Below are 14,291 nucleotides of genomic sequence, written 5' to 3'. Positions count from 1 at the left end.
TCAGCGGGTGTAAAATGAAGTCGAAGGAAAGAGAGGACAACAAAAAGAAGGGAGAAGACAACTGCAAGCAAACTTTGGGAGAAACTCATGTGTAGACGTAGCTCTTTGAAATACTTCTAATATACTTTGTTACCTGACTGTTTATCCTTTAAAGCTGTCTTGCACATTTCAATGCGGGCAGAATGATAAGGAACATAGCGATCCTGCAGAGAGCCCACTAGTACAACATTTTTGAAATAGTGAAGCCCTGTGAAGAAAAAATACTGAGTTACAGTGCAATAATTAATTAGATTTGAAATAACTTATTAGCATCATATTAAGTGGTCATAAACTTTATTTCCTTGGTAGTACTAAGTTTATGCCTTTTAAAATAACTGATGAATTCTTTCTCCAAATTTCTATACATTCTCTACCAAAATCCCCAGCTTCCTTATATGTAGTTTATGTGCTGATATGAGAAATGTGTGTTTGCACTGAGTGAGAGCAAGGATTGTGGTCTTGGGGGTTAGGGGGAGACTGGATATGGTTGGCTAAAATTCTATAACAAGTGTTTCATGACGCTTTTACTTTCCAAAGGATATTCATCAATATTTAGGATTATTCCCCAAAGAAACATATATTCTTCCATAAAAACAAACAAAACACCCTATTTAAATCCTTTAAAGCTGACTTTTTACTTTAGGTTTTCATTTGACTGTTGCCTAATATTACTTATATTTTCTCCTTATTTAAGCATGATGTCAAGAGGATAAACACTTTGATTTTTTCCAATAAAAGTAACGATTTTTTGTGAACCATCCAACAGACTTTTGTCAGGTCTATTTTTTTTTTTAAATTTTTCAGTAAACTACGTGAATTTAGGACTTCTGTCCTTGGGGTACTTTGCTAAATAACTCACTTAAGTACTGAAACCACATTCTTGACCTCTTTAATACCAATAATGTTCTAATTACAGTAATGTACTATTTGGCTCAGACTAGTATATACAAAATCAAAATTTTATATGATAATTAAATAAGATACAAATCAATAATGGTGACACATTAGAATTGTGTGTGCAGTACAGAGAATTTTGTTCTGGAATGTTCCAGAATAAAACTTTGATACTCTTATGTGCACTGAAATTCAGACTCTTAGAGACAGGCCAATTGTGGGGACTGCTGTGAATCCAGAATATAGGAAGCCTTTGTAGAAGCTCCCTGTCTTCCCTGGAACTTAAGGATCCTAATGATGGGAAGAGCTTAGACTGACACATAGCCAGGTGAAACAGTATATACCCTCTGTGTCAAATATAACGTATCCCTCCTTTTCCCAATGAGAAGATACTACTTTGTGGCCACTTGAATATATAAAATTCTAGAGATATAAGTGAAATAGGAGAATGTCTGTAACAGGAATTAACTCAGTTGAACAAACATGTTTAAAATATTTTAGAAAACTTGATTTTTTCCCCTTCATTTTCACATTTCACGAGACAAAGTCATCCCCTTTTGGCATCACTTGATGACAGTCTTCATTGGTGCTACTTTGGGAAACGTCTGTGTGTCCTAGAGCAGAGGTCTGTGAACTGGTATACACTTACCCCCAGGGGTAATTTAAGACTCTCCGTGGTGTAGATGGGCATTTACAGCTTTAAGAAAATTGATTTCCAGATCCCAACTTCATACGAGCACTTTTCTACAAATGACTTTTCCTTCTCCTACTTTACAAGAGAAAGACATTTCTCCAATCTATTTCAGATCTTCTTATGGTATATGGCCCTGCGGTATAAAATCTCTGGGAGAACCAAGCAAAATATGAACGAAGTCTTCCTCTTCCAAAAAGTAAGTCTGATGTTACCGACTGTTTGACAATAAGAAATGGCTGTGCCAGTTAGATTTTATGGCACATATTTTCCATAAATTAAATGAGCTAAGTCTGTGACTCCAGCTGAATATAGTAAAAATATACTATCTCATATGCCAGAAAATACATCCTTTGCAACTATTTAAAATTATAGAAAACAGTTTTAGGTGTCACCATAAAATTATACAAGGGGATACAAACTTTTCCAAAATTCTTTTGAGGGGTAAACAAGCCAAAAATGTGAAAGCCACGGTCGTATGGTACTTCTTCACTTCTAACCCAGTTATTTTAGGTACTGTGCTTTCTGAATCTCTAAGTATAATGCTGTTAAATGAAATTTTATCCCGAACTGCATGAAACCAGCCATGTAACAGCACAGTTGGCTCCTTCTTTTATCTAAAAGGTGTGTATGTGTGTCCTCCATAAAGGCGACCACACTGCACATCTCCGGGGGGCATCACTCCCATCACATCGACAGGAATGACACTGCACAGCCGGTGGCAGCCTTGCTCAGTAACGGTCACCTCTGTACTTCTCCGGAAACCACCAGCATCTTCTATGTCCCCCTCTTACCTTATGGCTTTCCTGTCTCACTGGGCACACGGAAGCGTCGGAAGGGGCTTCCGCAGACTCTACCTTAACGCAAAACCCACCTCCCGCATCTGTACCTTCTCGCTCTGCCCACCCCTGCCTCAGGCCGGCCCTTACACTAGTGCACTAGGTTCCACTCCTTCTTCCTGTCTGCTTAAGGGCATGCCTCTAGTTGCTGTCCCATCCTTCTCTCGCATCAACAATTTTCTCTTCTGGATGGATCATTCTTATCAGGATGGAAAATATTACAGCATTATACTTCCCGTCTTAAAAAAAAATCAGTCTCTCAATGAATCTGTCCTTGGGCTTTATTCTCCCCTCCAATTACCTCCCCCCCCCATTTCTCGGCACTGCTCTATTTCTATAGTTTACATTATAAGAGTAATAGCCATTACCTTAAAAATTAAATACACTTTTCAAAATAATTCGCGGAGATTCTGTTGTGCTTCTACAGAGAAATGGCACTCAGGCTGAAAATCACTGCTTTAGACCAAGACCCTGGAGAGGAGTACCCACGTCTCCCCAGGTTCAGGCAGCTCGGTGGAGACGAAGCATGCAAACCAACAAAGGGAGAGGAGGGGATGTCCAAGAAACCCTTTAACTCTCAGATTCCATGATGATAAAACAGATACAATCACAGATTCTGACACTGACATAGATACAAGATATTGTCATATTTTTAAATGTGATTCCCAAGATAGCACTGTACTTTAAAAATGCATTTTAAACTTAGTAATTATTTTAATAATACTTTTTCAACAACAATGTATTATCTAGTACTGTGCTTCTGTATGGAAGGTTTGCTTTTTGTATTAGCCAAGAACCAAGTCAAACAGACTCTGACCCTTTTTTGAGTCTTCTGGTTTCCATTCCTGTGTAGCAGTGCTGGCTAGAGAGGGCAGAAACTCAAAGAGAAACATGGTAGCCCCCGAGGCGCAGTGCTGGTGGGAATCATGGCAGCACTTCATCCGAGCTGAAGTCCAGCTGATGACAATGTCTGAGGTGTGTATTTGGGGGAGCCTTGTACTGTAGGTTCATCCTCTCTGCACCTGCACTGATTCTACCTGCTCAGAGATGGTCTCGTCCACTGGCCCTCGGGTTAGCACTTCACTCAGCCCAAGGTGACTCATTCTCGGTTGAAAAGTTACCTGTAACTTGGGAAAGTAACACGATTTTCCCATCTATAGAATGAGACAGTTTAGCTGGAAAAGTTTCTAAATATTTTAGTTATTTTTCAGGATTGCTAAGAAAAAGATTAAAGTAAATGTTCAGTATTTTTCTGGACTGCACAATTACATGGTTTATGTATGAACGAACACTGTAATGGTAACTTTCACCTTCATTATCTCAGTCTTCCTGATATATATATATATATATATATTTTTGCAGTACGCGGGCCTCTCACTGTTGTGGCCTCTCCCGTTGCGGAGCACAGGCTCCGGACGCGCAAGCCCAGCGGCCATAGCTCACGGGCCCAGCCGCTCCGTGGCATGTGGGATCTTCCCAGACCAGGGCACGAACCCGTGTCCCCTGCATTGGCAGGCGGACTCTCAACCACTGCGCCACCAGGGAAGCCCTTCCTGATATTTTTGGCTGCTCATTTTTTTTTTCTGAAAAATTTAATGAGTTTTAAAGCAATTCATATTGACTCATCTCTGGTTACTTTCTGGAACTGGCAAAAATAGCAGTTCTGCACTGGTGGCTTTGCACTCCAGGGAACATTTAGCAGTGTCTGGAGACAACGCTGTTTCTCACAAGCAGGGGGTGGGGTATGTGAGGTGCTGATGGGTGTGTGCTCTACTGGCATTTAGCGGGTAGAGGCCAGGGATGCTGCTAAATATTCTACAACGCACAGGACAGATCCTGACAACACAGAATATCCAGCCCAGAATGTCAAAGTGCTGAGGCTGAGAAACCCTGTGCTTTCTAAATGGGCACAGTCTACTCAATATTGAACTATTCTTATTTTTACTCATTTATTTTAAATACATTTGAAAGAATTTGCTTCCTAAAATAATGTAAGCTGCTGCTGATGCTTTCCTACACTTTCAGAAACAAAATACAAATGTTAATTACAAATCAAGTGATACCTATTATTAAACACCTCTGTAATCTGCTGGAAGAAAAGATTATCTTGTACCATAGTAGCACAGCAGGAGACTTCTTTAATTGTTATATTTTATTTGTCAGAATTCAACAGCTGGTTAAGAGATTCTAAGCAGATGTTTTTAGGAAGATCTTAAAATGAGGATGCTTTGTTCTTGAAATTCCAACAATGGGTAGATTGTTCTTTGGCTCTTTTTGAGCCCTCACCAAGGAATACAGGAGAGCCCCTGAGCCTTCTCTCTACGTAATCTTGACTACTCAGCACTGCTGTCACCTCATCTAGATACAGTATACTGTTTACCTTCCACATTGCTCTAGGTTCCTTCATCTTTCTTTCCCTTGATAGTCAATGAGGACATGCTAGCATGCTGCAACTACAGTGTGTAAATTATTGATATATTCTATCAGCAATCTGTTGGATGCTATAGGTTTTTAAGTTAAAAGCTGCTATAAAATTTAATCATTGTTATCATATGATATTGCTTATATGTGGAATCTAAAAAAAAAAAAAAAGGTACAAATGAACTTATTTCCAAAACAGAAATAGAGTCAGATGTAGAAAACTTATGGTAACCAAGGGGGAAGCAGGGGGATAAACTGGGAGATTGGATTGACATATACACACTACTATATATAAAATAGATGACTGACAAGAACCTACTGTATAGCACAGGGAACTCTACTCAATACTCTGTAATGGCCTATGCGGGAAAAGAATCTAAAAAAAGAGTGGATATATGTATATGTACATCTGATTCACTTTGGTGTACACCTGAAACTAACACAACACTGTAAATCAACTAGAGTGCAATAAAAATTTTTAAAAATTTAATCATTGTTTATAATTGTAATGCCTTAATCAAAAAAGATAATTTCCTTTTAAACGTAACATTTCTGTAGCCCTCTACAATATCTATTGTGTTCAGAAAACAACAAAGGCAATTCACACTTAATAAATACCTGATTTTTACAGAAAGATAACATTTCTTAATTGCTTTAGAAATCACTCAAATTACTTTAGGCTTTTAAATGCTTCCTTAATTTTAAAATAATGAATAGCTTTCGATTAAGGAACGCTATGAACCAATGATATGTTGCAGAGAAAAAGACTGTTTCAAAATGAAGACCCACAGGGGAGTCTTTGCTTAAATAAACAAGGGAAGAGGGTAGAAGGCTGGATTTTGCTTTAGACAGGTGATTTTACGCGTTCTCAAAAGAATAGGAAATTGGCCATTCAGAAGAAACAGAAGCAATAATTGGATCAGGGCATCAAAGACTTTATAGCTTTAGCAGAGTAAAATATAAAAGAACAGTTATCTCTAGGGCTCTTGATTGTTTAAAAATATCTGAGAATAGCACACTGGCTACGTAAATTGGTTAAGTAAACACTGCTCTATGTTTTCCTCTTTTATTTATTTATGTTTCTGACGTGAACCCATATATTTCTACTTTGTGAATAAAGAATTTTATGTATATATACAGGTGTAGCAGTTTCCTAGGAACTGACTACTCATTTCTCATAATTCTTTAGATGATAAAAAAAAAAAGGAAAAAAACAGCTCAGAGAGACCTGTTCCAACTCCCATGACAGTATTATAATTTTAAAATCAATTAATGAATATTTGTTAACATTTAAAACTACAATTAGGATAACCATCTCAAGTTCTTGAAAGTATACGTCACTGGCTTAACACGACCTGGTCTGACCACGCATGATGGCTGTGGTACCAGCTTCTGGGCTGAGGCGGCGTCTGGCCACTCTGGGCATCTGTGTCCTCACATGCAAAGCGGGGCAATGGGGCTCCTACTTCATAAGGTTAAACACACCCACGTGTATGACATGCTTGGGTGGCACCTGGAATACGGTATGTGCCTTGTGTGTTGGCTATTCTTTATTTCTATATTTTAGTATTATTTAATGTACTAGTTATTATTAGAAAACATAGTATGCGTTCATGCTATGTTCCATAATAATACTAATTCAATTCAGGTGTATACTAATAAATTCATTTCTAGCTATAAGTAGAAATCTTAAAACACAAAAACAACTTTAATAAGTCATTTGAACAATTTTTATAGCTAGTAATATTGACAGTTCTGCTAAAAAAAAACCCTCCTAAAATAGATTTATGATGTTAATGTGACAGCAAATTTCTATAATCTATAATACTAATACTATTTTAGTTCTGGCACCTCTTCATTTAGAGCTATTTTTACCAACTAATATTTACTGAGTTTCGTGCTATTCAGACCATAATCATTTTACATGAATTATCTCATTCAACCTTTAATGGTCTTGTGAGGAAGATACTATTATTCCAATTTTACCAAAGAAGAAACAGAATTACTTAATACTTAGATCAAGTAACCTTTGTCAGTGTCTCAGCTAAAACTAATATCTATGTGTGCCTTCAAAATTTGTCTCTTAAACAGTGCTACACTGGTACAACCGGGGGGCGGGGGAGATGAAAGTCCTGCCATGCATTAAAAGGCAAATAATAAATTAATAACCTGTAAGGAAAAGTTTTAACTAATCCTTAAAAAATAACTCCAGTACAAAAGACCTACTCATATCTACTAATAATTATAAACTTAGTGATACAAGTATCTGTTCAGTCAGTTGGGAAATGCCATGAATTACAGAATTTTTACAGTAGCAGCACCGGTACAAACTCCATGGCTACTCACAATGCTATACACATAGCTACACGTAATGGTTCTAGTCAGGGTAAGTTTTTCTCACATGAGAACTATGTGATGTATTTGATTTTGTAGGAATATCTTGTGGTTTTGTGAATCAAGTATGTATTTCTGTGTACTGTAAATACCTTACTGTTGTTACTTTTTACCCTTAGAAACAAAATCACAAAACTCCACCTACAAAAGAACTTTTCTTTCACCGATTCTAATAACAGGCGACACATGAAATAACCATTCCCAATTCTCTTTCTCATATTGACAGCAGTATTTAAGGCAGAATCTTGAAAAGGTTAAAACAAGACTCAAATGAAGTGGGCTGTATTCAATGACTAAATCTGTCTAGTGTTCGTATCAAATGTTTCAAGAGCAGGATGGAAGACATGGTGAGAGGAATGAAGATGAAAAGTGGATTTAAAAGGCCAGGGCTTAAGTTTACAAGTTCAAGCTACTTCAGCCTTCACCAAATACATGGGTTTGATTTTCAGCTTACCGTACAATATTTGACCTGCTTTTGGATACCGCACATAATATTGAAAAGATCACTCATTGATTCAGTGGGTTGACAGCGAACGCCTACTAGGAAGAACTGCTGTGAATGCTGAGGGTATGTGGGGGGGGTGGGAAAGGGTTGTCATGACAGATCCCACTTAAGGAAAAAAGGCTGAGATACATAAAAATGACTGACATGAGACAAGCTATAACGACTATGATAAAAGAGGTTCATATATAATGTTACAGCAGTCCAGAGATGACGTTAACAATCTTGGGATGTGGTATGCAAAGAAAAGAAGTGGGGTCAATCGAGGATGACACTGAGGTGTTTCAAACCAAGTAATCTAGAGGACAGAGTAACATTTAGAAAAGGTCAAAAAAAGAGGCAGCAAAAGAAGAAACTGTCAATTTTAGACACATTTAGTTTGAAATATAAGCACAGATATGTAGCAGGCAAATGAGGAGTGGAATTCATTACTGTGGTCAGTCCTGAGACATGAGATTTGGGATATGAAGGCATGTGCTGCTACTCGGCCAGCAGAGGCGCACCGAATCAGACAGGGCATCAAGGAAAGCTCCGGAGAGCAGGTGGTGCTGGAGTGTAATTTTAGAAGATGAAGAGAATCAGTGCTACAAAGACGGGCAAATGCACGGGGAGGAATGGTGGCAGAAGAAGCATGGTGAAGGCGAGGAAGCACAAACACGTGAGAAGTGACTACAGCAAAGGATGCCCATCTGCAAAGAGGAGGGTACAGAGCACATGAAAGGACCAGGAGCCAGATTATACAGGATTTGATGCCCTAAGCCACGGACTCTACACGTCATCCTGAGAACTAGAAGGTACTCTGGAGGATTTTTGAACAGGACCAATACGGTCTGATTTAATTTTTAGAAAATCATTTCATCCAATGAGGAAGTGAGACAGAGGAGAAGGGGGGCATACAGGAGGCAGGGTAACCAGTTTGGAGGCCACAGCGATCACCTAAGTGAAGGTGATGGAGGCTGGACGAAGGCAGTCACAGAGGAAGGAAAGGGAGGCTCCACCAGGGCCAAGCAGGCTGGACGTCACAGGGATCGGTAACTCAGCAGATGGGGGAAAGGGAGAAAGAGAAGTCAAGAACGACTTCTAAGTTTCTGCCTGGGTAGAGGCAGAGGAGCCAATCTGAGGGGAACAGGAGGTGTCTGAGCACACTGCACAGGAGGCACCCATGAGACATCTAAGTGAATATACTCTGTAGGCAGCTGCACACACAGGTCTAGGTATGCTGATACTTGCAGGCCAACAGAAGGAAGTAGGAAAGTCCTTGCTTGACGGCCTTGACTTTCACAGATAGAACAGGAAACAGAGCCATTTGTGGAAGTGCAGGCAGCAGTGGTAGTTTAAGTCTGAGGAAAAGAGGTGAGAAACTTTGAAGGGAATCAGTAGAAAGCTACTAAGAGATAACCAGACAGGGAAGCCACAGATCTAGAGCAGTAGTGATGTGCACGTCTGCGTGTCCTTTGTGGCAGAGCTCAACAGGCTAGGTGAAGAAGCGGTAGTACAGGTTTGCTAGTTGGCTATGATAGAAAGCAAAGGGTGACAGTGTATGAATGATGAAAGTGATAATTCAGAGTCTGAGATGGGTCAGGAAGGGGATGAAACCCTGAGGCACAGGGTCATCTTAGGAAGATGGAGTAGGGATCTTAACTGAGTCTAGAAAGCAGGCGAGAATAAGGGAGTGAGAGAGAAACGACAGGCTGTTACAGTGACAGAGTGGAATACTGGTTGAAATTTCTGGGTGGAGTGTAGCCATGGGTAAGGGTTCACAGTGGAGTGGAATAGAAGGTTACCAGAGTTGAGAAAGGCTCTGTAATGCTTGGTGAATCATCTAAAGGGTCGGCTCATCAAATTACCAAAAATGATGCCAGGATTAAGTATATTAAGGTTCAAGAAAAATATCTTTTCTGGGCTTCCCTGGTGGTGCAGTGGTTAAGAATCCGCCTGCCAATGCAGGGGACATGGGTTCGAGCCCTGGTCCGGGAAGATCCCACATGCCGCAGAGCAACTAAGCCCGTGCGCCACAACTACTGAGCCTGCGCTCTAGAGCCCACGAGCCACAACGACTGAGCCCACGTGCCACAACTACTGAAGCCTGTGCGCCTAGAGCCCGTGCTCCACAACGAGAAGCCACTGCAACGAGAAGCCCACGCACCGCAACAAAGAGTAGCCCCCACTCGCACAACTAGAGAAAGCCTGCAAGTGGCAATGAAGATCCAATGCAGCCAAAAGTAAAATAAATAAAATAAATTAAAAAAAAAAGAAAATCGTACAATTAAAAAAAGAAATATATCTTTTCCTAAGCACAACTGTGTAATAAATATTTGTCAATGAACTCTTGTCAAAGTTCTCACTGAAGATGCAAGGAGGGCGCAGGAGAGCATTATACTGAAGACGACGAGAAGGCTGAGGCTCAAAGGAAGCAGTTTCACGTGGCGGTGGAGAAGTCACTTCAAAAGGGAGGGATGGAAAGCAAGAGGACGGGCCTCAGTAACCGAGGAATCAAGAAATCCAGCTGCTTCTATGGCAGGCCTGTGTGGTCTGGACTGCTGCCTTTTTTTTTTTGGTAGATAAAGTTTTTTTTGAAATGCAGCCACACTCACTAGCTCATGTGTTGTCTATAGCTGTGTTTGGGCTACAGTGGTATGTTGAGTGGTTACAACTGAGATCCTACGGCCCACAAGCCAAAATGTTTACTATCCAGCCCTTTAGCAAAAAAGTGTGCCACCCTCTCTGCTCCACAGCCGGGGGAGTGGGCAGGTGGGGGTGGGCTGGGGAATAGCCGGCTTTCAGTTAGGGCTCCACTTTCAGCAGAAGTGGCGATCACATTCTTTGAGGAAGGTACAGATGAGGGCAGTCTCTTCTCCTCAAGCGGAGACCTCAAAGGACACAGTGGAAAGAATGTGCCGGGAATCTGTGAGTGCGAGGATGAGTCCAGGAGAGAGGAAAGGTCACAGGCGAGGTCACTTACAGAGCGTGAGAATGAATGGCCAAGGACCGGCTGGGGACTTCCGGGAGTAAAAGCTTAGAATACACATGCAAGATGGGGAATACATTTAATAACTGATTAATGAGAGATGAGTAACAAGATCCATCCAGTGGTGAGAATCTGAAGAAGGAATAACTATTAATGGTTTCGTTTCTGACAGTTTCCGGAAATGCTTACAATAGGAAAGTAAAAAAAAAATGTGGCAGTTTAAAACAAAGGCTGAGGACTGGGGTTGGGGGCAGCTAGAAGGACAGGAAGGCTAGGACACGCAGAGGCCTAGTTCAAAAACTTAACTTATAGCTGGTATGAATTATAAAGGGCAAAATTTTTAGGATAACTTCAAAGTAGCTGTGCAGCTCACAAAAAAATAAATACAATCACGTAAAAAAAATGAAAACATGCTATCAACTGCTTAGTTCTGAGTCTATTTCACTATTAAGAAATAACAGCCGACTGATAGTTTTTTAATCACCAGAAAGACATGTTGATAATTGATTTGTTAAAGGTTTATTTATTTATTTACTTATTATTATTATTATTATTTTTTGCAGTACGCGGGCCTCTCACTGCTGTGGCCTCTCCCGTTGCGGAGCACAGGCTCCAGACGCGCAGGCTCAGCGGCCATGGCTCACGGGCCCAGCCGCTCCGCGGCATGTGGGATCTTCCCAGACTGGGGCACGAACCCGTGTCCCCTGCACCGGCAGGCGGACTCTCAACCACTGCGCCACCAGGGAAGCCCAAAGGTTTATTTTAAAAAAGGTTTTCAAGTGAGTGTTTTCAAAACTGTTTCTATATACTTACCAGCTTTATTACTAAGCTTGTATAAGAAAGTCTGGCGAGGGTCTGAATGATCTCGACATGTCAGTTGCAAAAGAGAACCTGATTTTTTCCATTTCTGCATAAACCACAGACCTAGAGAGTTATAAATGGTATGTGATATGTGAGAGTTATAAACCGGAAATACATAGTACCATATGCCAACGTTATTCATTCTAATATATATATTTCACTTCAAAATATATCTCCCAAATTAGCATTTTGTTGGTGAATAAAAAATATATTTGCAAAATATTTCCATTTTCTGATAACAAATATAAACACACAGACACACAGAGGTTAACGATGGGTTAACGGTGGTTGACAGAGGGCTTGTTATTTATTTCTAGTTCATTAGGTAATGAAATAGGTAATGGTCTATGAAGAACACATTTGGGAAAATTACACCTTTAGATATACTTGTTCAAATTATAATGAAGCAGAGGGGGAGTAAACTTTAAACACACTAGTAGATCCACATGCCTGAGCACGGCGCCTTTACAGACAATCACAGGTCAGTCATGGGAGACTAACTGGATAAGGACCAACTCTAAGGATGAGCAACTGGATAATGTTTTCTAGTAACAGCCGAATATAATTTCAGTGTCATATTTAATTGTATTTCTTTATATTACCAGTTACCCGTATTTAAGTGCATCTTCCGCTTAAGTGAAACCTCAATCACTCTGTAGCTGGTTTTCAAGATTGTAGACTACTCGTTTCTACTTTTGTTGATTCTATTACTGAGGTGAACAGGGGAGGAAAAGAGGGAAAAAACCCTTTAACTGATTAAAGCTGCCAACTGAAAGTCTACCTGGGGAAAAGTTTAGTGAAGAAAGAAATTCAAAAGAAAGAAATTCAAAGTACTGCATCCGATTCATACTGGGTTCTATTTTGTACTATTTACGGATTTCATTTTTCTCAAGCCCTCTTTTTGAAACTGTAAAAATCTACAACTAGCTAGATTTTGAATACCACCATTTGAAATGGGATACAAAGGAAAATGGTATGGTTTATTTGTCAATGAAAGAAGTAGAAGAGAAAATGGAAATAAGAGTTTCAAGGCTCGGTGAAAAAGAGTCAGAATGAAATCTAATTCTTACAATGGGAATCAATTGACTAAATTATAAAAGCCATTTTAAAATTCTAAGGGAAAAACAAAGCCAAATAAAGGGCAAATCAAGTATCAGATCCTTCTTAATGAGCATATTTATTCTAATCAAAATTGGGGTCTTAATTTTTACTTTAATTTCTTTTAAAAGTTTAGAATTTATTTTCTCATAATATCCCTTTATCACTATCAAACCAAAATCAGAGTTAATGTTCTATATAAAACATTTTATAACTTTAAAATGTATTAAGCATAGGTATTTGTTATCTGCTCAACTAATGGAACAACAAAATAGCCTGTTTATAAGACTAACATTTACTGAAAATATTTAAACAGTTTAATGATAAAAAGGGAAAAAATGCTCTTGTGACTTGACAAATATCTCAATATGACATCATTTTCTGAAATGAGTTTTGTCAGCTTATTTCACGTGCATGACAAAATAGAAAAATAGATACATCTTTTGTTTCATGAAATTCCAAGTACATGACAAATCTGCTCTAAAATAAACACCAGAAAATATTAAATTTGTATTTAAATCTTCTCTCCACGCCATAATTTTTGTACTGGACAATAAAACTTCTTACCTGTATTAACAAGAGCACTGCTGTTGTAGAGCGTACCAAGGTGAGGTCCAGAGAGTGATAGAAAGGTATGAAGTTTGTCAAGGTAATATTTAAACCGTGGCCTTGTAAGCACTGAACGGATTATTAAATTGCCCAACGAATGTCCAATAAAGCTATAAGAGAAACAAAATGACATTTCTCCCATAGTATTAGTTTAAAAAAAAATAAAAGCTGCTATCACTGTACACAGATGTGAAAATACTAAGCATTTACAATGTTCTAATATGTTTTAAAACTATGGTTTGATACTCTGAAATGACATAACTTACATTTTGAAGCAAAAAATTTGAGAATGTAGCAGAAAATTCCTATTATTATAGAGTTTGCATACTTACTATAGAAATAGGATACTACTTATCAGAAAACTCCTATTATTATAGACTTTATATACTTACTCTATAGAAATAGGATACTACTTACCAGAAAATTTTTACTCCTAGTTCGTAAATACTTAGAAAGAAATACATTTTAAAAGCGCTAATACATTGACTAGATGATAAATTTGCATCTTTAGGTACACACACCAATTATTTACCTGTCAAGTCACGATTTAAAACAAAATAATGAAGTTATACGTATAAGCATGATTTAGGAGACATTATATCCCCAGTTCTCTTATTCTCTGGTCCACACTCCAAGGTGGGGAGTTCTCTAAGTACTTTCAAGCCACAGGAAAAAAAATGTGCATTTTCTGACAGTAAGTCTAAAATTATACCAAAAGAATAACTAATACTTATAAAGCTTTTCACCTTTATTAAGGAATAGTTTAAATCCAAAGAGCCTTTTTGCCTACCATTATTTTACGACAGACAGTATATGAATCCCTCGGGACAATTAACAGTGAAAGAAGAAAGGCTGAAAGCTGTCTTAAAAGTGGTTTACAGATATAGCTAGTTTACAGACATAACTAGTGAGAAGCTGCAAACTTCCTGAAGCTGTGAAGTAAAGTTTGATAACAAACAGTCCTCATTCAACCAA

General features: G+C 38.8%; 1 protein-coding gene across 7 annotated transcripts in view; it reads right to left on the bottom strand.

Annotated features, from left to right (window-relative positions):
• FAM135A (family with sequence similarity 135 member A) overlaps nucleotides 1-14,291 on the bottom strand; it is a 123,553-nt gene that overhangs the window by 7,382 nt on the left and 101,880 nt on the right. For all 7 annotated transcript variants that reach the window (XM_089921718.1, XM_089921719.1, XM_089921717.1 and 4 more), the window contains 3 exons: nucleotides 13,275-13,426; nucleotides 11,562-11,672; nucleotides 134-247 (listed from right to left, as the gene is read on the bottom strand). In XM_089921718.1, the coding sequence (XP_089777844.1) occupies nucleotides 134-247; nucleotides 11,562-11,672; nucleotides 13,275-13,426 (377 nt within the window). The remainder of the gene's footprint in view (nucleotides 1-133; nucleotides 248-11,561; nucleotides 11,673-13,274; nucleotides 13,427-14,291) is intronic.

Source organism: Delphinapterus leucas, chromosome 12 (genome assembly GCF_059928025.1).
Source record: "Delphinapterus leucas isolate spDelLeu-1000000601 "Yukka" chromosome 12, BTC_Dleu_Yukka2, whole genome shotgun sequence".
Classification (NCBI taxonomy): domain Eukaryota; kingdom Metazoa; phylum Chordata; class Mammalia; order Artiodactyla; family Monodontidae; genus Delphinapterus; species Delphinapterus leucas.
This window is presented reverse-complemented; position numbering and strand designations above follow the sequence as displayed.